This window comes from Pseudophryne corroboree, chromosome 11 (genome assembly GCF_028390025.1).
Source record: "Pseudophryne corroboree isolate aPseCor3 chromosome 11, aPseCor3.hap2, whole genome shotgun sequence".
Taxonomy (NCBI): domain Eukaryota; kingdom Metazoa; phylum Chordata; class Amphibia; order Anura; family Myobatrachidae; genus Pseudophryne; species Pseudophryne corroboree.
In genome coordinates, this window is record NC_086454.1 from 78,799,099 (window position 1) to 78,822,057 (window position 22,959).

Consider the following 22,959-nt stretch of genomic DNA (forward strand, 5'->3'; position numbering starts at 1 on the left):
GTTCGATAGACTAGACTTAGGTCGACAGTGTGTAGGTCGACCACTTTTGATCAACCGTAAATAGGTCAACATGGTTTCTAAGTCGACAGGGACTATAAGTCGACATGTACTAGGTCGACATTTTTTTTTTTTAAATGTTGGTGTCGTTTTCTTCGTAGAGTGACCGGGAACCCCAATTAGTGCACCGTGTCCCCTTGCATGGCGAGCGAAGCGAGCCTCACTCCGCTACTGCTGCGCTCGGCACAGGTTACCATTCCCAATTGTAGTCCACGTGGATCGTAAAGTATGAAAAAGTTCAACAAATTAAATTTTTTTTTTTAAAAAGTCTTGTTGACCTAGAGTCCCAGTCGACCTATAAATCATGTAGACCTACTTACTGACGACCAATAGTGGACGACCTAGACATTGTCGACCTAGAGACCGGATCCCAATTTGCTGAGGTGTGCTACTACTAGGAGCTGAATTAAATTTGCTGGCTGTCGGTATCCCGGCTGTCAGGATACCGACGCCGGAATCCCAACACCCGGTGAAATGCTCGCCCGGAATCCCCACTCGGGTGGTGGTCCACGCCATCGGTCACCCTCGGGCCTGAAACGCGGCGAGCGCAGCGGTATTCCTGCTGTCGGGATATCATACTGAATCCAACTGAATTAACCTTGTAACCTTGATTGATAACGAGTTGAGTCACATATTTAATAAATGCTCAAGTTTCAATGTTACCAGACAAGCCTTATATGTGCTTGGCATTTAATAATAAGAAGAATAACTTGCAGGCACATTATAACTGACTAAATTGAAAATAGGCGTAAATTACCAGTCAAATATATCTTAGAGACAAAAAAATTAAAGCAGTTTAATAAATAAGGCTGTTATATCACTGCAGCTAATTGATTTGCTGGGGGCTATTCAATTAGCCCCAATACCCGACACTTATTAGGGCGTTTGGTTCGCCTGCCTCAGGTGTATCCATATCTGCAATATGTGCCGTGAAAGTACACAGGACCTATTTATTTTCATATAAAAAATGTTGGGTTTTCGTTCAAGATAATTGAATAGGGATAATAAAAAGTCTCTAACCCCCCGCCCCCCATTTTCGCATACGTAGCACTATCACAGCTTACGGAATACTTCCCCCCTCCCCCACTCCAAGTCAATCAAATAGTGGGAATATAAATGTATAGCTTGTTGCTTTTTAATTGATTTCTTTTTATTTAGCTGTCACACAAAGAATATAATCTTGTACCTACTGTAATTTGACTTTTTGGTTAGTAGTTGTGTAATAAAATAAAAATCAGGCTTGTCTGGAATCATAAGTAAAAAGGGTAAAAACAAAAGTATATAAAGTAGCCTCCAGCAGAGAGCACACACTGTCCCTTATCTATGTAATCCATGTTTTTAGTATTGGAGAACAAATTAATATACTGAGTAGATATAAAATACACTCACATTAGTGATGCTGGAAACCCAACCAATATGGAGATTGTTGTGAATTATAATCAGCCCCCAGTGTTGTGTAATTACAATGCACTGAACACTAAACTACAAGTGTCAGTCATAAGAGGTACTCAGTATCTTATCCACCCCTGTGCATATCCCTGCCACAGAAACAATTCATTGTCATTTTGACAGCTATTGCAGGCAATGAGTGTTTGCGTGGGGGAGAAGCAGCACTATGGTGTTAGAGATTCCTGCAGCGTACTGTACATTGTTACTGATAGAGGTACAGTAATTAGATAGGATCAGAAGGCTGAACGAGAGGAAGATCATACACCAGGGCAGAAGGGTTACACTATGAGTGACTGTGCAGGGCCATCTTAACAGCATTGAAGGCCTGGGCAAAGCGATGCACTGGGGCCTATACACACCCATCCACGGGAAAGAATAAATAAATAAATCATAACTTACCACTCCTGTGGTCCCGCACTGTCTCTCCACAAGCTTTTATACTGTAAATGTCTGTCAGTAGCCTGATTGGTGGATAGCTCCAGCCATCCAACAATCCGCAAGCTGACAGCCTGGGAGGCAAGCAGAGAATGCTACCTGGCCGCTCTGATTGGGTGTAATTCACAATCAGAGCAGCCAGTCAGCATTCTCTATCTGCTTCCCAAGAAGCGCAGAGACACCAGCCCAGGAGGCAGATGCCCTCTGGCCCAGGCCTCCCCTGCTCAAAGGCCCCTAGAATTGTGGGGCCTTGGTAGAGGCATCACCGGGTCTGGCTACACCCAGTGTGCAATCTGGATCTCCCCATGCCTAAAAGAGGGTGTGGCTGTATATAAAGGGGGCGTGTCCTTGCAAGGAATCCCGATGGCATCACTCTGGAGGCGTGCCCACCATCACTGGAGATGCTGGGCTGCCCCCGGAGACATCCTGCCTGCGCTCTTGTCTCCTCATCTATGACAGGAGCCGGGTGCAGTTAGTAGAATATCACACTGCAGTACCCTGCTCCTGTCACTGAGGAGGAGCTGGCATTTTGGTGACACCCCCTCTGAGGGTAACACCCGGGTACAGCCTGCACCTCCTCCCCCCCCCCCCCCCCCCCTTCTGACCTCACTGGGCCCTGGGCATCCAGATGGCCCTGACTATGTGGGTATACCAGATAAAGAAAAATGCTGATGCACACTCTATGCACTAAGAATACTGATAGTCACAATAAGTTTGCTGAACTCTTACCGTTAACATGGAGTATAAGTGAAGTTCTTAGCACGTTTGCCCAAATATGTGGGAACATCCACCGCGTCCAGGTGACTTCATTAGCTGAGTCCCTAACATCTCTAATACTAACACATATTATACAAATGTATCCAGGTCTTACCTTTCAAATAGAGCCCATTCTAATATGTAGTCAGCAATGTAGGAACCTGTGCTAATTAACACCTGAGGGTAGATGGAAGGGGTGCCAATAACAAAATGAAGGGGGTCTCGGCTTCAAGTGTATAATATACACAAATATAGAGGAAAAAGGGGGGATTGGATTGCACACCCTCTTTTTAAACACAACGAAAAGCATAGGTATACCTCCAGCAGGGGTGTATCTACCCATTGGCCAGGATGGCACTCGCCAGGGGCGCCAGCCACGGAGGGGGCGCCGCCCGGCATTGCCACCCTCGACCAATGAGTGGAATCACTTAGATGTGGCATCGCCTGGGCTGGAGGATCTCACAGTAGGCAGGAACAGGCGCCGGTGTTCGGCATTGCAATGCACTAATGAAGAACGTGAAAGTAAGCTACAGTTCCCAGCAGCCCTTGCTCTCGGGAGCTCCTGGTAGCAAGGGTTGCTGGGAGCTGTAGTTTACTTTCACTTTCTTCACAAAGTGTGGTGCGGTGCCGAAGTGTGGTGTTCCTGCCTACTGTGCAGTCCTAAAGCCCAGGTGATGCCCAGCTCATCACATTAGGTACTGCAACATATTAATTGATATGTGCTTTGAGGGGGGAGGACTATATGCAGGGAGGGGAAAGGGCTATATGCATGGAGGGGGGAGACTATGTGCTGGGAAGGGAGAGGATTATATGCAGGGAGAGGGGAGACTCTGTGCTGGGAGGGGAGAGGACTATATGCAGGGGTGCGGGGGACTATGTGCTGGGAGGGGAGAGGACTATATGCAGGGAGTTGGGAGACTCTGTGCTGGGAGAGGAGAGGACTATATGCAGGGAGGAGAGAGACTCTGTGCTGGGAGGGGAGAGGACCATATGCAAGGAGGGGGGAAGACTATACACAGGGAGAGGGGAGGCCTTGGCTATGTGCAGGGAGGGGGGGAGACCATGGCTGTGTGCAGGCGGGGGGGGGGGGAGACCATGGCTATGTGCAGGGATGGGGGGAGACCATGGCTATGTGCAGGGAGGGGTGGGGGGGGGGGCCATGGCTGTGTGCAGGCAGGGGGGGGGGGGGAGACCATGGCTATGTGCAGGGAGGGGGGGGACCATGGCTATGTGCGGGGGGGGGGGGAGGGAGACCATGGCTATGTGCAGGGAGGAAGATGGACACTACGTCTATGTTCTGGGAGCAGGATGGCGACTACTTCTGTGTGATGGGAGCGGGATGGGGACTATGTCTATGTTCTAGGAGCGGGATGGGGACTAAGTCTATGTGCTGGGAGCGGGATGGGGACTAAGTCTATGTTCTGGGAGCGGGATGGGGACTAAGTCTATGTGCTGGGAGCGGGATGGGGACTAAGTCTATGTTCTGGGAGCGGGATGGGGACTAAGTCTATGTGCTGGGAGCGGGATGGGGACTATAGCTATGTGCTGGGATTGGGACTATGGCTATGTGCTGGGAGCGGGATGGGGACTATGGCTATGTGCTGGGAGGGGGTGGGAGACTACGGCTGTGTTCTGGGGGGAGACTATGGCTATGTCCTGGGGGGGGATGGAGACCATGGCTATGTGTTGGGAGGGGGATGGAGACTACGGCTATGTGCTGGGGGGGGGACTATGGCTATGTCCTGGGAGGGGGAGGGGGGCTACGGCTATGTGCTGGGAGGGAGATGGAGACTACAGCTATGTGTTGGGAGGGGGATGGAGACTACAGCTATGTGTTGGGAGGGGGATGGAGACTACGACTATGTGCTGGGGACAGGAGGTTATCTACACATTGGCCAGGATGGCACTCACCAGGTGCACTGGCCGAGGAGGGTGGCACCACCAGGGCCAAGGGTGGCACCTGGTGGTGCCACCCTTGGCCAGGGAGTGGAATCACTTAGTAGTGGCAGTGCCTGGGCTGGTGGTTCGCGCAGCAGCCAAGATCTGGCACTGGTGTTCGGCAGCACAGTGAAGAAACTCAAAATAAACTACTAGAATGCTATTCTTTATATATCACTACATCACCACTAATAGATAGTGCGCAGAGATACCTTTTAACTGCCATTAATATTTGATTATACCCCCTGACTGCAGTAAACATTGCTGGGCACAGTCCTTCCTTGGCTAGGCACTGCTGATTTCTCCACAGTGCGAAAAGGATTACTGTGTGGGCATGATGTGTAAGGGGCACTATGGTGTGACATAATGTGTATAAGGGGTACTACTGTGTAATGTAATTTGAATTGGGAGAACTATTGTGTGGTCATGCCCCTTTCCCACAAGATCATGCACCTTTTTTGCCTATGCACCTTCCTTATTTCAATATGGGGGGGGAGCGCCAGTCCCTTACTTTGCCAGGGGCGCCCGGTCCCCTAGATACACCTCTGACCTCCAGCCCTATGTTATATCTCCTGCATTATAAACCTATTGGATCTACTGTTCCTATGGAAATTGAGGCCTGCTCCAAACCACTTGGATTTACTGTCTAAGCAAATATACAGCATTATATAAGGTGAATAGTGTGAGCAATTGTTTAAATAAGTAGGATCTAATGATAAAGAGACACAAAGCCTAATGGGCGACATACATGGAGAGTTAGATTGCACCATTCATCACAACAAGTGGTCTTAGAAAAGGAACCCCACATTTCAGGTAGGGGAGGGTGACGATGGTGGAATTACACTTTAAAGTCCACACTCATCAGTGGTTTCAAACTGCCTAACCATGTGTTGCAACACCCTTTGGTATGATCAAAGGAGAATGACCACAACTCTAAAACTGGTAAAAAAATAAATAAAACTGGATTGTGGATTTTATTTAATAAAGACAGGTGTTTGATGCTACAATTTTCTGCCTCAGTTTGAAAGGAGCCTTATGCCATTATCTCCCAACATTTAGATTTGCAGAATATAGGTAGAAAAGCTCAACCTGGTTGCACTAAAATTCTGCCATGATCCACCCAGAGACGCCCGTTTTTTTAAATAAACTCCACCCACCTTCATATATTTCCTTTTTAAGGTCTGCAATTAGGACACTTGGGAGGTATGCTACTGATGAGTCTGCTCTTTCTACTTTCAGTCTCTCAGCTTGTGGTTTCACCACCTTAGATCAATAAACTTCGCCTATCATATGCAGCCTTGACCACACAACCTCATTAACACAATGACACCAGTGGACAAAACAACGCCCTTACATGCAGACTTTCTTCCTTTTCCACTAGTGGGAAGTACCAAATGGCAAGTGCGGAGGGCATGATGCTGTGAATTACATCAATGTGGTTCTGCCCCTCACTATACACGGCTGACATTCTTGACTCTGGATCATCTACTTCTCTGGTGAAGTGGGTGGATCTGGGAGGATGGTCCATGCCTTCATTAGTCAAGGAGATGTCCCAAATTTTGATTCTAACATTTATTGTAAGCATGTGTATCATAAAGTTTAATGAGAATGCACTTCTTAATTTTTCAGGCAATCAAAATGCACTGTGTTCTCCCTTATTTTTTTTACATATGCCAACATTTAATATTTTACCAAATCGTATGTCTTATAATAAATACTGTACTTTTGCAGGCATGCGAGATAACTGATGAGGGGGGTGACCAGCCAGGGCTGGATTAAACCCTCGGGGGGCCTAGTGAACCCAAGATAGGAGGGCCTCCCCCTGCCGACCACCCGCACCCCGGGCTGCATGGGCTGCTCACCTCCCCCCTCCCAACGAGGCTGGCCACCAGCTGCTTTTGCATGTGGCCCTCACATGCTGAGCAGCTTTATACCGCTTTCACACCGCAATGCCGGGTTGCACCTGGGAATTAGAAACGGGCGAGGTTCGGTTTTACTCGGTTTTACTCGGTTCTCAAAACGGCATCTTATTGGCTATCCAAAACACGTGACATCCGTGAGCCAATAAGATGCCGTTTTGAGAACCGAGTAAAACCGAGTAAAACCGAGTAAAACCGAACCCGCTCATCACTAGACTGCAACCTGGCATTGGATCCTTCACACTGCCATCCCGACCCAGCAATATGCCGGGTCGGGTTGCCATCAGGGGGCGGGGACGGAGATGGCATTAGGGGCGGGTGCGGAGGCGGTGCTGGGAGATAAGCTCATCTCTGCGCCGCCTCTCCCTGAGCAGTGAAAGGGTCCCAGGTTGCATCGACCTGGCAACCTATTCACACTGCACCTGACCCGGTATTTAACCCTTTATTCTTATTATTAGTATTCTTATTATTAGTATTTAACTTCTTTATTCTTGGTTTGAATTACCGGGTCAGGCAACCCGGGAATGGGACACTGACCCCTTTCACACTGAACAGCGACCTGTGTCGACCCGGCAATATACCTGGTCGATACCAGGTTATTTTTGCGATGTGAAAGGAGTATAAGGGTGAAAGGGGTTTTACACTGCTATTTAGATTTCAGTTTGGACACACCCCATCCAAATCTAACTCTCTCTGCACACGTTAAGCTGGGTACACGCTAGCTAGATGATATAGTTGACGATGTGCCCAATTCCAACAAATTGTTCAGTATGTAGCATGCATGCATTATATAGCTTAGGATGCGCGCTCCTGCATGCTGTCACAGAAATTGCCGTCGGACATGCATGCAGGTCAATCCAGCGATATCGTGAGCAAGAGCTATACTCAGGGCTGTATTTTCATATGGGCTCAATGGGCACTTGCCCAAGGGCCCCAATAGTATGAGGGACATAGGCTGATAGCTGAGGGTCCCCTCTTTCCAGGGGTACCAGATTTTTGAAAATCGGCGCAGGGGAACCAGAGATATCAGACTTCAAAGCAGTGGTCCCCATCCAAGCCTGTTATTTGCTCTTCCCAGCAAGATATCTCGGGTTCTGTGTGACTTAGAGTTTTTCTGAGGGTATAGTCCAAACGCTGTGACTCTCATCTTTCAGTGGACACTGGCAGTTTTTATCCACTGTGCCCAGAACCAGAGATATCAGCTGTCAAGCAGCTGGTCCCTGCTCCAGCTCCACACGCCTGTTATGCAGATTTAGGTGGAACTCTCTAGATTGTTATCACATTCAAAGCTAAGGAATCTATTTCAAGGAAATGGAGATATATGCAGTAAAGCAAGCTGCCCTCCCACCAGAAAATGATGAATATTAAGCCCACTCAGGGCTGTTTCTAGCCAATTTGGCTCCCAGTGCGAGATTTAAAAATGCGCCCCCCATGACATTAAAAAATGTGTCCCCCCCCCACACACACACACACACACCTAGATGGGGGAAAAAAACTTGTGCGCGCACCCGGCAAGGGGGCATGACCTCATCTAAATGGGTGTGGCCTCATTTAAATGGGCATGGCCTCGTCTCACAATCCAGTTTTTGACCCTGCTCCAACAGATCACGACCACCACAGGAAAAAAAAATTCTACCATATTAAGCCCCACACAGTAATGCCCCCTGCACCATATTATGCCACACACCGCAATGACCTTGATACATTAAATCCCCACACTACGGCAGGCAAGAGTCCCCATTTCACACATTACGGCAGGTGTCCCTATATTACACATTGAGAGAGAGAATACTTACAGAGGCGATTACTGCTCTTCAGCCCGCCTCACCAGTCGCTCCTCGCGCCGGCCTTTCCCTCTTCCTAACTTGGATCTCCCTCTGTGCTCCGCTGGGGGGGGGGGGAGTTTCACGGAGTGACGGATTGCGCCGTGACGTAACGTCGCAACCGCATCATTCCGTGAAACTCCGCCCCCCGAGCGGGTTACTCGGGGATAAATAGGAGGGGGAAGCAGGGAGCCACAGTTAGTGCCGCGGCGGGCGGCCAGTGCGGTTGCACTGCTCGCCTGCCCCAAGAAACGGCCCTGAGCCCACTACACTATCCACCCCTCCCCTGTGTATTAAACACCCCCTATCACCCTGTAAGTCATGTACCAGGGCCCCTTCATTCAGCCCAATGCCCCCTTCTACAGTTTAGTGTTCTCCCTCACGGCCCATCTCCCACCATCTGTGCAGTAAAGGAGTAATTAGCAGAAATTACTGTTCCAGGTCCTACATGCTGAGCGGAAGATAGAACACCCCCTGCCGCCCACGGGACATCAAAGCTGCGCTGATAGCACCCCCAGCCCCTACCGCTGGAGGATGGGTAGGGGACCCAGTGCATCGTTGTGCCCAGGGGCCTACACTGCTGTTAAGACGGCCCTGGCCATACTGCGCCCCCATTCCCCTCTAACCCACCCTTGTTCATTGCTGCCAGCATCGGCAACTGTATATGGGTCCCATCGCAGCCGATATCGCTGGAAACACACCGGCTAGTGTGTACCCAGCATAACATCTGCCCCACCTGCAGCGCAGCATGGTTTTGCCCAGGTCACAGTTACTTGGGAATGTTGTTCTCCCACCTCAGAATCAGGCCCTCAATGTGCAACTTATTATACACAAAAGCAGAAAGTCACTTAGGCAACAGCAATAACACTGAAGTAGAAGGACAATTAATGATATAAACACAACAATAGAAATAAATGAAAGTGACCAGGCTGCAGATGGCATAGTAAGCCCACCCATGTGGCTGTCTAATGGGGGTCATTCCGAGTTGATCGCTCGCTAGCAACTTTTTGCTGGCTTGCGATCAGATAGTCGCCGCCTATGGCGGAGTGTATTTTCGCTTTGCAAGTGTGCGAACGTGTGTGCTGCCAAGCGGGCCGAAAACATTTTGTGCAGATTCTGAGTAGCTCTAGACTTACTCAGCCCTTGCGATCATTTCAGTGTGTCTGGTCCGGATTTGACGTCAGGTGTGTCTGGTCTGGATTTGACGTCAGACACCCGCCCTGCAAACGCCTCGACACGCCTGCGTTTTTCCAACCACTCCCTGAAAACGGTCAGTTGACACCCATAAATGCCTTCTTCCTGTCAATCACCGTGCGTTCGGCTGTGCGAATGGATTCTTCGTTAAATCCATCGCCCAGCAACGAACCGCTTTGTACTCGTACGGCGCGCCTGCGCATTGCGGTGCATGCGCAGTTTAGCCGCGGTTAAGATGATCACTGCGCTGCAAAAAGTTGCTAGCGAGCGATCAACCCGGAATGACCCCCAATATGCAGCTATTAGAGAAACTCATGTGCAATAACCAAACCTCGCTACAAGCACACAGGTTTCCACAGAATGACTTTTATTCCAACATGTAATGTTAAATATAATAACAAAGAAGCCAAAGTAACAAGTTATAGTTATTTTCCATGCTGACTTACTGTGCAGAAGACAGAGCCGGGCTCTCCCCTCAGCTGCTCTGGTTGCTATGGGGACGGCATCTATCACATGATACAAACAGCTCTAACAACTGCTACGTGTGAGTGCGCATTGTGCAATAAAGCTGGACACGTTTTGAATGGTGACGCGCTCCTGGGGCATGCCGGGAGTTGTAGTTCTGTCTCCTCGCTGTCCATGAGGAGCTGAGGCCGGTGGGTTGGTGAATGCTGGGCGCTGGTGCGTGTGTGTATCGCCGGGCTAGCGTCTAGTTTCTCTTCGTGCTAAGGACCTTTCCCAGACACAACCGTATAGCCGGGGTCAGGCGTTCTGTCAGCGCTGTGGTGTGTGTTGTTGTCTTGCTCTGGTTACGTGGGGCGTGCTATGTGTATTCTATAACGCATAGTGAGCTATAGAAACCTATGACAAGGTTCTGGAGCTGATGTAGGAGTCTGGAGCTTGTCTAGGTGTTGCATGCCTTGGCTGCCTGGCAGGGTTTGCTGAGACTTGTAGTTCCACAACAGCTGGAGAGTCAACCTTTACAGCATCAGCTGTTATGCAAATTGTTCTTAAATATTTTAACCAGCCTTCCCAATGTCCTGATTGTCGGGCATTGAGGTGTGAAGATTGGGAGGTCTGTCATTCAGGAAGTCTGTCTTCCTGCAGCCGTGGGTGGGCGATCCTTAGCTCGAGTATGCATCGTAACGATGGGTGCCCCAGCTACAGCACAAGCGATGGTACGATGTATTGCGCCACCCAAACACTACGTGTGATGTGGCGCAATATATCGTTACCGCATGTAGCTGTATGCCATCATTCCATTGCGCACGCAGCATGCCCAACGGAACGACACGCGGGAGTGCGCGATTGGCAGTAGTTGTATTAATTGTCGTTATGGGGGAGAAGTGGTATAGGCGCATGTTATGTCTGCTGATACTGTCCCCCCCATGTATTACAGTTGCGGTATGTGCTCACTTCTAGGGACGTATAGCACATGATAACACGACGATATGCAGGGCAATGCATAAACGGTCCGTAGAACTGACTGTTCTGACACCTGCAGCTATCGATTTCGACAGCTGCTGGTGTCATTGCCCATACACCACACCCGGGGACAGCGTTGTCCCTGGTTGCAGCAGCTGATGCCTCCGTGCTTCACGGGAGATCTTGCGAGAGTAGTGATATCTCGTGCATGCCCAGAGGAGCCAGCCGGGGGATAGACACAGCAAGTGTTACTACGCTGTGGGTCATTGGCAGTGATCGCTGGAGGGAGGAGTTTTCACACATCTGCTTTGGCATCTGAGATGTTAATACATCTCGGTGCTGCTGCTTCCTGTTTTGAAACAGGAAGTGCTATATGGGTATAATACATTTAATCCACTATGCAATGTGTAAGATATATCTCTCCGATCCGCGCCGGAACGACGTATCGCATAATGTATACCTGACGATAGGATTGCCCACTTTCTGTAGCCCGGATGGCAGGAAGAGGTTTCTGCTGCAGCAGCAGAAGGGTCGGTTGGCTGGGCTGTGCCTGGTAACTACTGGAGGATTAGCTTCAAGTAGCTCCTCTGATATGGTCGCATCAGATGTGACCGTGTCACGAAAAGCACAGCCTGGGGTGGTCACATCTCATGTGACCATGGCAGGCAAGTGGTTAATGCTCTAGCTACTGCAATCTTGTCTATTATAAACTGAATTTCAGTTCTACATGTATTTTATTTTTATTTTTTGTATAGATTCTTTAGTAAATGTTTTATAAAACAAACTGCAAAATTCACCAGAAAACATCACAGGAGAACTGGGACTATAGAGAGAAGTATAATGGTGCTACAATACCAACAGTCAAGACTAGGGACCTAGGGGGTCATTCCGAGTTGATTGCTCGCTAGCAGTTTTTAGCAGCAGTGCAAACGCTAAGCCGCCACCCTCTGGGAGTGTATTTTAGCTTAGCAGAAGTGTGAACGAAAAGATCGCAGAGCAGCTACAAAAAAAAATTGTGCAGTTTCAGAGTAGCTCCAGACCTCCTAGCTTGCGATCACTTCAGACTGTTCAGTTCCGGATTTGACGTCACAAACACGCCCTGCGTTCGGCCAGCCACGCCTGCGTTTTTTCGAACACTCCCTGAAAACGGTCAGTTGATACCCAGAAACGCTCCTTTCCTGTCAATCACTCTGCGGCTGGCATTGCGACTGAAAAGCGTTGCTAGACCTTGTGTAAAAATACATCAGCCGTTGAAAAGTACGTCGCGTGTGCGCACTGCGCCGCATGCGCAGAAGTGTCGCTTTTTCACTTAATCGCTGCGCTGCGAACATTTTTCAATAGCAATCTACTCGGAATGACCCCCCTGATTCCAAGTTGATCGCAGCAGGAATTTTCTTAGCAGTTGGGCAAAACCATGTGCACTGCAAGGGGTGCAGATATAACATGTGCAGAAAGAGTTAGATTTGGGTGGGGTGTGTTCAAACTGAAATCTAAATTGCAGTGTAAAAATAAAGCAGCCAGTATTTACCCTGCACAGAAACACTATAACCCACCCAAATCTAACCCTCTGCACATGTTACATCTGCCCCCCCCCCCCCCCCTGCAGTACACATGGTTTTGCCCAATTGCTAACAAATTTGTTGCTGCGATCAACTCTGAATTACCCCCTAAGGGATCTATATAGGTAGACCCTGCTCAAACTACAAAGTTGTATTTGTGCTTTTTGCGGAAATAAAGATAAATTGCATTGCTATTTACCAATCTGGGTCTTCTGGAGCCCCATTGAAAATACTGCTGCTATACAGATGGTTATTCCTCCTCCCTAGCAGCGTAACGCAGCCATTGAGGCATTTCTGCAGTATGACCGTTGACCTCTATGAACCTGTCTAGCATTGCAAGTCTCCCTTATACCGCTATCAGATCGCTAATGCCGGGTCGCACCCGGGAATTGGAAATGGGTCCTTCTCGGGTGCGACCCGCCGTTGGACCCTGAGAACTGGCTTCCTGACCTGGCACATTGCTGGGTCAAATTGCCATCGGGGACGGGGAACGCGGTGTCATCTTTGTGTCGCCTCTCCCTATGCTGTGAACGGGTCCCGGGGCGCATCGACCAGGGAAACCCGTTCACACTGCACCTGACCTGGTAATAGCCCTGGAATAACCTTTCTCTATCGTCCTAAGTGGATGCTGGGGTTCCTGAAAGGACCATGGGGAATAGCGGCTCCGCAGGAGACAGGGCACAAAAAAGTAAAGCTTTACTAGGTCAGGTGGTGTGCACTGGCTCCTCCCCCCATGACCCTCCTCCAGACTCCAGTTAGATTTTGTGCCCGAACGAGAAGGGTGCAATCTAGGTGGCTCTCCTAAAGAGCTGCTTAGAGAAAGTTTAGTTTAGGTTTTTTTCTTTACAGTGAGTCCTGCTGGCAACAGGATCACTGCAACGTGGGACTTAGGGGGAAAGTAGTAAACTCACCTGCATGCAGAGTGGATTTGCTGCTTGGCTACTGGACACCATTAGCTCCAGAGGGATCGAACACAGGCCCAGCCGTGGAGTCCGGTCCCGGAGCCGCGCCGCCGACCCCCTTGCAGATGCTGAAGCGTGAAGAGGTCCGGAAACCGGCGGCTGAAGACTCCTCAGTCTTCATAAGGTAGCGCACAGCACTGCAGCTGTGCGCCATTTTCCTCTCAGCACACTTCACTGGGCAGTCACTGAGGGTGCAGAGCGCTGGGGGGGGGCGCTCTGAGAGGCAAATATAAACCTTATACAAGGCTAAAAATACCTCACATATAGCCCATAGGGGCTATATGGAGATATTTAACCCCTGCCTGACTGGAAAAATAGCGGGAGAAGAACCCGCCGAAAAAGGGGCGGGGCCTATCTCCTCAGCACACGGCGCCATTTTCTGTCACAGCTCCGCTGGTCAGAACGGCTCCCAGGTCTCTCCCCTGCACTGCACTACAGAAACAGGGTAAAACAGAGAGGGGGGGCACATTAATGGCTATATATATATATATATTAAAGCAGCTATAAGGGAGCACTTAATATAAGGATATCCCTTGTATATATAGCGCTTTGTGGTGTGTGCTGGCAGACTCTCCCTCTGTCTCCCCAAAAGGGCTAGTGGGTCCTGTCTTCATTAGAGCATTCCCTGTGAGTTTGCGGTGTGTGTCGGTACGTGGTGTCGACATGTATGAGGACGATATTGGTGTGGAGGCGGAGCAATTGCCAAATATGCAGATGTCACCCCCCAGGGGGTCGACACCAGAATGGATGCCTTTATTTGTGGAATTACGTGATGGTTTATCTTCCCTTAAACAGTCAGTTGAGGACATGAGGCGGCCGGACAATCAATTAATGCCTGTCCAGGCGCCTCAAACACCGTCAGGGGCTGTAAAACGCCCTTTGCCTCAGTCGGTCGACACAGACCCAGACACGGGCACTGATTCCAGTGACGACGGTAGAAATTCAAACGTATTTTCCAGTAGGGCCACACGTTATATGATTTTGGCAATGAAGGAGACGTTACATTTAGCTGATACTACAGATACCGTAAAACAGGGTATTATGTATGGTGTGAAAAAACTACAAACAGTTTTTCCTGAATCAGAAGAATTAAATGACGTGTGTGATGAAGCGTGGGTTGCTCCTGATAAAAAGTTGATAATTTCAAAAAAGTTATTGGCATTATACCCTTTCCCGCCAGAGGTTAGGGCGCGCTGGGAAACACCCCCTAAGGTGGACAAGGCGCTCACACGCTTATCCAAACAAGTGGCGTTACCCTCTCCTGAGACGGCCGCACTTAAGGATCCATCAGATAGAAAGATGGAAGTTATTCAAAAGAATATATACACACATGCAGGTGTTATACTACGACCAGCTATAGCAACTGCCTGGATGTGCAGTGCTGGAGTAGTTTGGTCAGAATCCCTGATTGAAAATATTGATACCCTAGATAGGGACAATGTTTTACTGTCGTTAGAACAAATAAAGGATGCATTTATCTATATGCGTGATGCACAGAGGGATATTTGCACACTGGCATCTCGGGTGAGTGCTATGTCCATTTCAGCCAGAAGAGCCTTATGGACACGACAGTGGACAGGCGATGCGGATTCAAAACGTCACATGGAGGTTTTGCCGTATAAAGGGGAGGAGTTATTTGGAGTTGGTCTATCAGACTTGGTGGCCACGGCTACTGCCGGGAAATCCACTTTTTTACCTCAAGTCACTCCCCAACAGAGAAAGGCACCGACCTTTCAACCGCAGCCTTTTCGCTCCTACAAAAATAAGAGAGCAAAGGGCTTGTCGTACCTGCCACGAGGCAGAGGAAGAGGGAAGAGACACCAACAGGCAGCTCCTTCCCAGGAACAGAAGCCCTCCCCGGCTCCTGCAAAAACCTCAGCATGACGCTGGGGCCTCTCAAGCGGACTCGGGGACAGTGGGGGGCCGTCTCAAAAATTACAGCGCGCAGTGGGCTCACTCGCAGGTAGACCCCTGGATCCTGCAGATAATATCTCAGGGGTACAGGTTGGAATTAGAGACGGATCCTCCTCATCGTTTCCTGAAGTCTGCCTTACCAACCGTCTCTTCCGAAAGGGAGAGGGTGTTGGAAGCCATTCACAAGCTGTACGCTCAGCAGGTGATAGTCAAAGTACCCCTATTACAACAAGGAAAGGGGTATTATTCCACTCTATTTGTGGTACCGAAGCCGGATGGCTCGGTAAGGCCTATTCTAAATCTGAAGTCCTTGAACCTCTACATAAAAAAGTTCAAGTTCAAGATGGAGTCACTCAGAGCAGTGATAGCGAACCTGGAAGAAGGGGACTTTATGGTATCCTTGGACATCAAGGATGCGTATCTACACGTTCCGATTTACCCCGCACACCAGGGGTACCTCAGGTTCATTGTTCAAAACTGTCACTATCAGTTTCAGACGCTGCCGTTCGGATTGTCCACGGCGCCTCGGGTCTTTACCAAGGTAATGGCCGAGATGATGATTCTTCTTCGAAGAAAAGGCGTATTAGTTATCCCATACTTGGACGATCTCCTAATAAGGGCAAGGTCCAGAGAACAGCTGGAGACAGCTTTAGCACTATCTCAAGAGGTGCTAAGACAACACGGGTGGATTCTGAATATTCCAAAATCCCATTTAATCCCGACAACTCGTCTGCTGTTCCTAGGAATGATTCTGGACACGGTTCAGAAAAAGGTTTTCCTTCCAGAGGAAAAAGCCAAGGAGTTATCCGATCTGGTCAGGAACCTCCTAAAACCAGGAAAAGTGTCAGTACATCAATGCACAAGAGTCCTGGGAAAAATGGTGGCTTCTTACGAAGCAATTCCATTCGGCAGATTCCATGCAAGAATATTCCAAAGGGATCTGTTGGACAAATGGTCAGGGTCGCATCTGCAGATGCACCTGCGAATAACCCTGTCACCAAAGACAAGGGTGTCACTTCTGTGGTGGTTGCAGAAGGCTCACCTATTAGAAGGCCGCAGATTCGGCATTCAGGATTGGATCCTGGTGACCACGGACGCCAGCCTGAGAGGCTGGGGAGCAGTCACACAAGGAAGAAACTTCCAGGGAGTATGGACGAGTCTGGAAAAGTCTCTTCACATAAACATTCTGGAACTAAGAGCAATCTACAATGCTCTAAGCCAGGCGGAACTTCTCCTGCAAGGAAAGCCGGTGTTGATTCAGTCGGACAACATCACGGCGGTCGCCCATGTAAACAGGCAGGGCGGCACAAGAAGCAGGAGTGCAATGGCAGAAGCTGCCAAGATTCTTCGCTGGGCGGAGAATCACGTGATAGCACTGTCAGCAGTGTTCATCCCGGGCGTGGACAACTGGGAAGCAGACTTCCTCAGCAGACACGATCTTCATCCGGGAGAGTGGGGTCTACATCCAGAAGTCTTCAACATGTTAATAGACCGTTGGGAAAGACCAATTGTAGACATGATGGCGTCTCGCCTCAACAAGAAACTGGACAAATATTGCGCCAGGTCAAGAGATCCACAGGCAATAGCTGTGGACGCACTGGTAACTTCTTGGGTGTACCAGTCAGTGTATGTGTTTCCTCCTCTGCCGCTCATACCAAAGGTATTGAAGATCATACGGCAAAGAAGAGTAAGAACAATACTAGTGGTTCCGGATTGGCCGAGAAGGACTTGGTATCCGGAACTTCAAGAGATGCTCACGGACGAACCGTGGCCTCTACCTCTGAGAAGGGACCTGCTACAGCAGGGTCCCTGTCTTTTTCAAGACTTACCGCGGCTGCGTTTGACGGCATGGCGGTTGAACGCCAGATCCTAAAAGGGAAAGGCATTCCAGAAGAAGTCATTCCTACCTTGATTAAGGCACGGAAGGAAGTCACCGTGAAACATTATCACCGCATTTGGCGAAAATATGTAGCGTGGTGCGAGGATCGGAAGGTTCCGACGGAGGAATTCCAACTGGGTCGTTTCCTACATTTCCTGCAATCAGGATTATCTATGGGTCTCAAATTGGGATCCATTAAGGTTCAAATTTCGGCCCTGTCAATATTCTTCCAAAAAGAATTGGCCTCTGTCCCTGAGGTCCAGACTTTTGTCAAGGGAGTACTGCATATACAGCCTCCTGTGGTGCCTCCGGTGGCACCGTGGGATCTAAATGTAGTTTTAGATTTCCTCAAATCCCATTGGTTTGAACCATTGAAAAAGGTGGATTTGAAATATCTCACATTGAAAGTGACTATGTTACTAGCCCTGGCCTCTGCCAGGAGAATATCTGAATTGGCGGCTTTATCTTATAAAAGTCCTTATCTAATCTTCCATTCGGATAGGGCAGAACTGCGGACTCGTCCGCATTTTCTCCCTAAAGTGGTATCAGCATTTCATCTGAACCAACCTATTGTGGTGCCTGCGGCCACTAGCGACTTGGAGGACTCCAAGTTGTTGGACGTTGTCAGAGCCTTAAAAATATACATTGCAAGGACGGCTGGAGTCAGAAAATCTGACTCGCTGTTTATATTGTATGCACCCAACAAGTTGGGCGCACCTGCTTCTAAGCAGTCGATTGCTCGTTGGATTTGTAACACAATTCAACTTGCACATTCTGTGGCAGGCCTGCCACAGCCTAAAACTGTAAAAGCCCACTCCACAAGGAAGGTGGGCTCATCTTGGGCGGCTGCCCGAGGGGTCTCGGCATTACAACTCTGCCGAGCAGCTACGTGGTCGGGGGAGAACACGTTTGTAAAATTTTACAAATTTGATACCCTGGCAAAGGAGGACCTGGAGTTCTCTCATTCGGTGCTGCAGAGTCATCCGCACTCTCCCGCCCGTTTGGGAGCTTTGGTATAATCCCCATGGTCCTTTCAGGAACCCCAGCATCCACTTAGGACGATAGAGAAAATAAGAATTTACTTACCGATAATTCTATTTCTCGGAGTCCGTAGTGGATGCTGGGCGCCCATCCCAAGTGCGGATTATCTGCAATACTTGTACATAGTTATTGTTAACTAATTCGGGTTATTGTTAAGGAGCCATCTTTAAGAGGCCCTTTCTGTTGTCATACTGTTAACTGGGTTTAGATCACAAGTTGTACGGTGTGATTGGTGTGGCTGGTATGAGTCTTACCCGGGATTCAAAATGCCTCCCTTATTGTGTATGCTCGTCCGGGCACAGTACCTAACTGGAGTCTGGAGGAGGGTCATGGGGGGAGGAGCCAGTGCACACCACCTGACCTAGTAAAGCTTTACTTTTTTGTGCCCTGTCTCCTGCGGAGCCGCTATTCCCCATGGTCCTTTCAGGAACCCCAGCATCCACTACGGACTCCGAGAAATAGAATTATCGGTAAGTAAATTCTTATTTTCTTCATTCCCAGGTTAAATTACTGGGTCAGGCGACTGGTATATTATGCCATCTCAAGATGGTGTTATCCTGCAGCAAAGAGCAAAGGTTTTGGTTGTTTCTAAATCATGGTATGCTTCCGTCCCCACTGACATCCCCACTGAATTGCATAGAGAGAGAATTTTTCTCTGGGATTTTACCTGCTGTCTGAATTTACCGGCCTACGACATCCTGGCAGTCAGGAGACCGCTGGTGAAATTCCGGTGTTCAGAATCCCGCCCAAAGCCTCTAGTTCCCGCTCGGGTGTTGTTCCACGCCACCACCCGAAGGGGAAAATAATAGTGTCGCGATCAAAGCTTGCCACTGTGCCCAAGTGTGTGAGCGCAGCGACCCTGCGATGGGGCTCACTGCACTCGCCACCGGGATTCCGCCTGTTGGAATCCAAACGTCGATCTCTTGACCGCCTGAATCCTGACTGCCAGTATTACATACCGGACCCAGCTGACCAACTCGGCCCAAAGTCTTTTTAGTCCTAGACTAGGTGTAAACACGAATCAATCCTGAAAATGACCATATGATTTAAGATTGTCTTTCTAGCCGACTGGATTTGAATGAAAATCTGATAATGTATCTCCCATACTGGCAAATGGACAAAAACAGTCGTTCAGACAAATTGGTTAGATCATACAGGCTGTTTTCAGTGTTTGGGAGCACATGGTTGATTGTCATTTGCTCACATACTGGGGGTAATTCTGAGTTGATCGCAGCAGGAATTTTGTTAGCAGTTGGGCAAAACCATGGGGGTAATTCCAAGTTGATCGCAGCAGGAAATTGTTTAGCAGTTGGGCAAAACCATGTGCACTGCAGGGGAAGCAGATATAACATGTGCAGAGAGAGAGAGATTTGGGTGTGGTGAGTTCAATCTAAATTGCAGTGTAAAAATAAAGCAGCCAGTATTTACCCTGCACAGAAACAAAATAACCCACCCAAATCTAACTCTCTCTGCAAGTGTTATATCTGCCTCCCCTGCAGTACACATGGGGGGTCATTCCGAGGTGTTCGCTCGGTAATTTTCTTCGCATAGCAGCGATTTTCTACTAACTGCGCATGCGCAATGTTCGCACTGCGACTGCGCCAAGTAAATTTGCTATGCAGTTAGGTATTTTACTCACGGCATTACAAGGTTTTTTCTTCGTTCTGGTGATCGTAATGTGATTGACAGGAAGTGGGTGTTTCTGGGCGGAAACAGGCCGTTTTATGGGAGTGTGTGAAAAAACGCTACCGTTTCTGGGAAAAAACGCGGGAGTGGCTGGAGAAACGGAGGAGTGTCTGGGCAAACGCTGGGTGTGTTTGTGACGTCAAACCAGGAACGACAAGCACTGAAATGATCGCACTGGAAGAGTAAGTCTCGAGCTACTCAGAAACTGCAAAGTAATTTCTATTCGCAAATTTGAGAACCTTTCGTTCGCAATTTTGCTAAGATTCACTCCCAGTAGGCGGCGGCTTAGCGTGTGCAATGCTGCTAAAAGCAACTTGCGAGCGAACAACTCGGAATGACCACCATGGTTTTGCCGAACTGCTAAAAAATTTCCTGCTGCGATGATGGAATTACCCCCCATGTGCACTGCAGGGGAGGCAGATATAACATGTGCAGAGAGAGTTAGATTTGGGTGTGGTGTGTTCAATCTGCAATCTAAATTGCAGTGTAAAAATAAAGCAGCCAGTATTTACCCTGCACAGAAACAAAATAACCCACCCGAATCTAACTCTCTGCACATGTTATATCTGCCTCCCCTGTAGTGCACATGGTTTTGCCCAACTGCTAACAAAATTCCTGCTGCGATCAACTCAGAATTACCCCCACTGTACATTACCAGAAATTCGTTACAACCAGCCAACCAGTTGAATGATTGGACATATAATCTTAATAAAGTGTGTGGAAAGCTTTACACGATCATTGCTATGCTTCCTGTCTGGTTCAGCCTATGCATTCATTGTACAAATGTGCCAATAATCAAGTGCTCAACCACTTTTATTGTATAGTGTGTATGAGCTATTGGTTCACAGATTAAACTGGATTATCTGATTGGTCGGCCAACACCGAAAATCTTTGCTTCAATCTCCCGTATAGCGGCTAAATCCGTCTACTGCGTAGACCGCCCAAATCATGGACCTTTCGTACATTTGCTCTCGCCGCCTCTTAAGGCTGCAAGAAGATATGTGTCCCCCCACCCACATTGCTCTGTCATGCTTCATTTAGTGGTAGCTGCCTGGGAAAACAATTTGATTCCCCCCTTAGAGGCCAGTTGGACAGAGAAAGGAGTTAAAATAACAGTTGAGTGACATCCCATTCTAACAAAAAGGCAACAAAAGCACTGTTCTCTATCATAAGTATGTAATGAATGTAAAGAAAGGAAACTGTAACCCCTCTTTTTTTTCTAATCTTTTCAGATTTTTCCAAACTGCAGTCTATGTATCCTCATGGCCTCAGATAAGGTGACAGAGAAAGACTGGTACGACATACTGGGGGCGCATCCATCTGACAGCCAAGTGGAGCTGAAACAAAAGTACCAAGCGCTGGCTCTATTAGTGAGTACATTTTCCATATTATATCACATGTAATTCTCTGGGTAATGTGTACCCAGACACATTAATAACAATGCAGGAAATGTTGGGTAGGCTTCAACTGAGGTCTGCAAGCATTACAGAAATATGTTGGTACAAGTTCTGTGGTGGTGATCAGCTGAGAGACTCCAGAGTTGTACAGACTGTTTATACCACAGAGCTAAGATCCCCCTTTGATCAGTATGCTGTTATATTCCCCACTGTCGAGATCCCAGCGCCGGAATCCTGACAGCCATTGAAATGCAGATGGTCGGAATACCGACTGCCAGGCAGAAACCCCACTTGGGAGGTTGTCCACGCCATCCCCCGTAGGGGACTAGAACCTTGGGTCGCCACCGGGCTCAAGGTCGGGATTCCGGCGTCTGTATTTTGACCGCCGGGATTCTGTCAGTCAGGACATACTGATCCCCTTTGATAACATCATGGTACAGTAGTTAATCAGTTTACGTCTTTCACTTTTTAAGGGAGGGCGACCGTAAACCTCATCTTGTAACTTTCAAATGGAAGTTGTACTGTTAGTTATGCTGAATGTTAGTATATATAGTTTATGTATGATAGCTGGGTTGCCGTACATTAGAATATTTATAATTTTATAACATGTAAGAGTCTGCAGAGCCCCCTGCCCTACAGGAACACGCCAACCACTCTGTATATAATAATCACTCTCCTCGGCATGCAACTCTCTCCACCTGGACCCCCTGCCGCCCCCGGCCCCCTGCCCTGCTCCCCCCTGCTTTCTGAGCACTCAGCCACAAGTGTGGGTGGGGGCATAGTCAGTTTGACATTTACAGTGTCAATTCTGCAGTGTCGGCAGTTATGATGTCAACCTTTTAGAATGTCATCAGGTCAGAATGTCGTCTTTAGGGTTGGACTGCAGGAAAGGAGGGTTAGGGTTAGACTGTGTGTGTTTGTGTTGGAGGGGGTGGAGGGTTAAGGGAAAGGCAGCAGAGAGAGAGTTAGTGTTACGGAATAGGGTTAGAGATAGGAGGAGAATACTCACGGGAATGCTGGAGGATCAGAGACCTGCGGTGGAAGTGACGGTCACATGACCCGGATGCCGGGCTGGAGCCGCTGCAGCCATTGGGAGTAGGTGAGTCACAGCTGGGCCATCGGGTTGATGTGTTGACATTCTAACATGTCGACATGGCCAATGTCAACACTGACTATGTTGACATTCTCATGTCGATAATGTCAACATGATGACAGTCGATATATCATTCCACACCCCTGTAGATGGGTTTGAGATTCGTATAAATTGCCCGTAGTTGCTCAAGGTTGTGCATGCAGGCTAGGACGCCTGCAGTGTGAAAAATCACATGATCTGTCCAGAAAACGGACTTGGGTGCAACTTTGAATCGGCCCCATAGCTTTTATCTTGGTTGCTTAGAAGTAAATTGTAATCTGTAGCGAGTATTGCTTATTTCTCTTACGTCCTAGAGGATGCTGGAGACTCCGTAAGGACCATGGGGATAGACGGGCTCCGCAGGAGACATGGGCACTAAAAAAGAACTTTAGG

General features: G+C 48.6%; 2 protein-coding genes across 11 annotated transcripts in view; one reads left to right on the plus strand and one right to left on the minus strand.

Annotated features, from left to right (window-relative positions):
- Window positions 1–10,325, minus strand: part of DCDC1 (doublecortin domain containing 1) — a 962,215-nt gene extending 951,890 nt beyond the window's left edge. For 7 of the 8 annotated variants that reach the window (XM_063944440.1, XM_063944436.1, XM_063944437.1 and 4 more), the window contains exon 1: window positions 10,018–10,325. The gene's annotated coding sequence lies outside the window, so the exon portion shown is untranslated. The remainder of the gene's footprint in view (window positions 1–10,017) is intronic. The other variant, XM_063944442.1, reaches the window with a different exon arrangement.
- DNAJC24 (DnaJ heat shock protein family (Hsp40) member C24) overlaps window positions 10,123–22,959 on the plus strand; it is a 214,030-nt gene continuing 201,193 nt past the window's right edge. Inside the window, exons 1-2 of one of the 3 annotated variants that reach the window (XM_063944444.1) lie at window positions 10,123–10,227; window positions 21,270–21,407. In XM_063944444.1, the coding sequence (XP_063800514.1) occupies window positions 21,300–21,407 (108 nt within the window). In that variant the 5' untranslated portion in view covers window positions 10,123–10,227; window positions 21,270–21,299. The other 2 variants (XM_063944445.1, XM_063944446.1) reach the window with 2 other exon arrangements.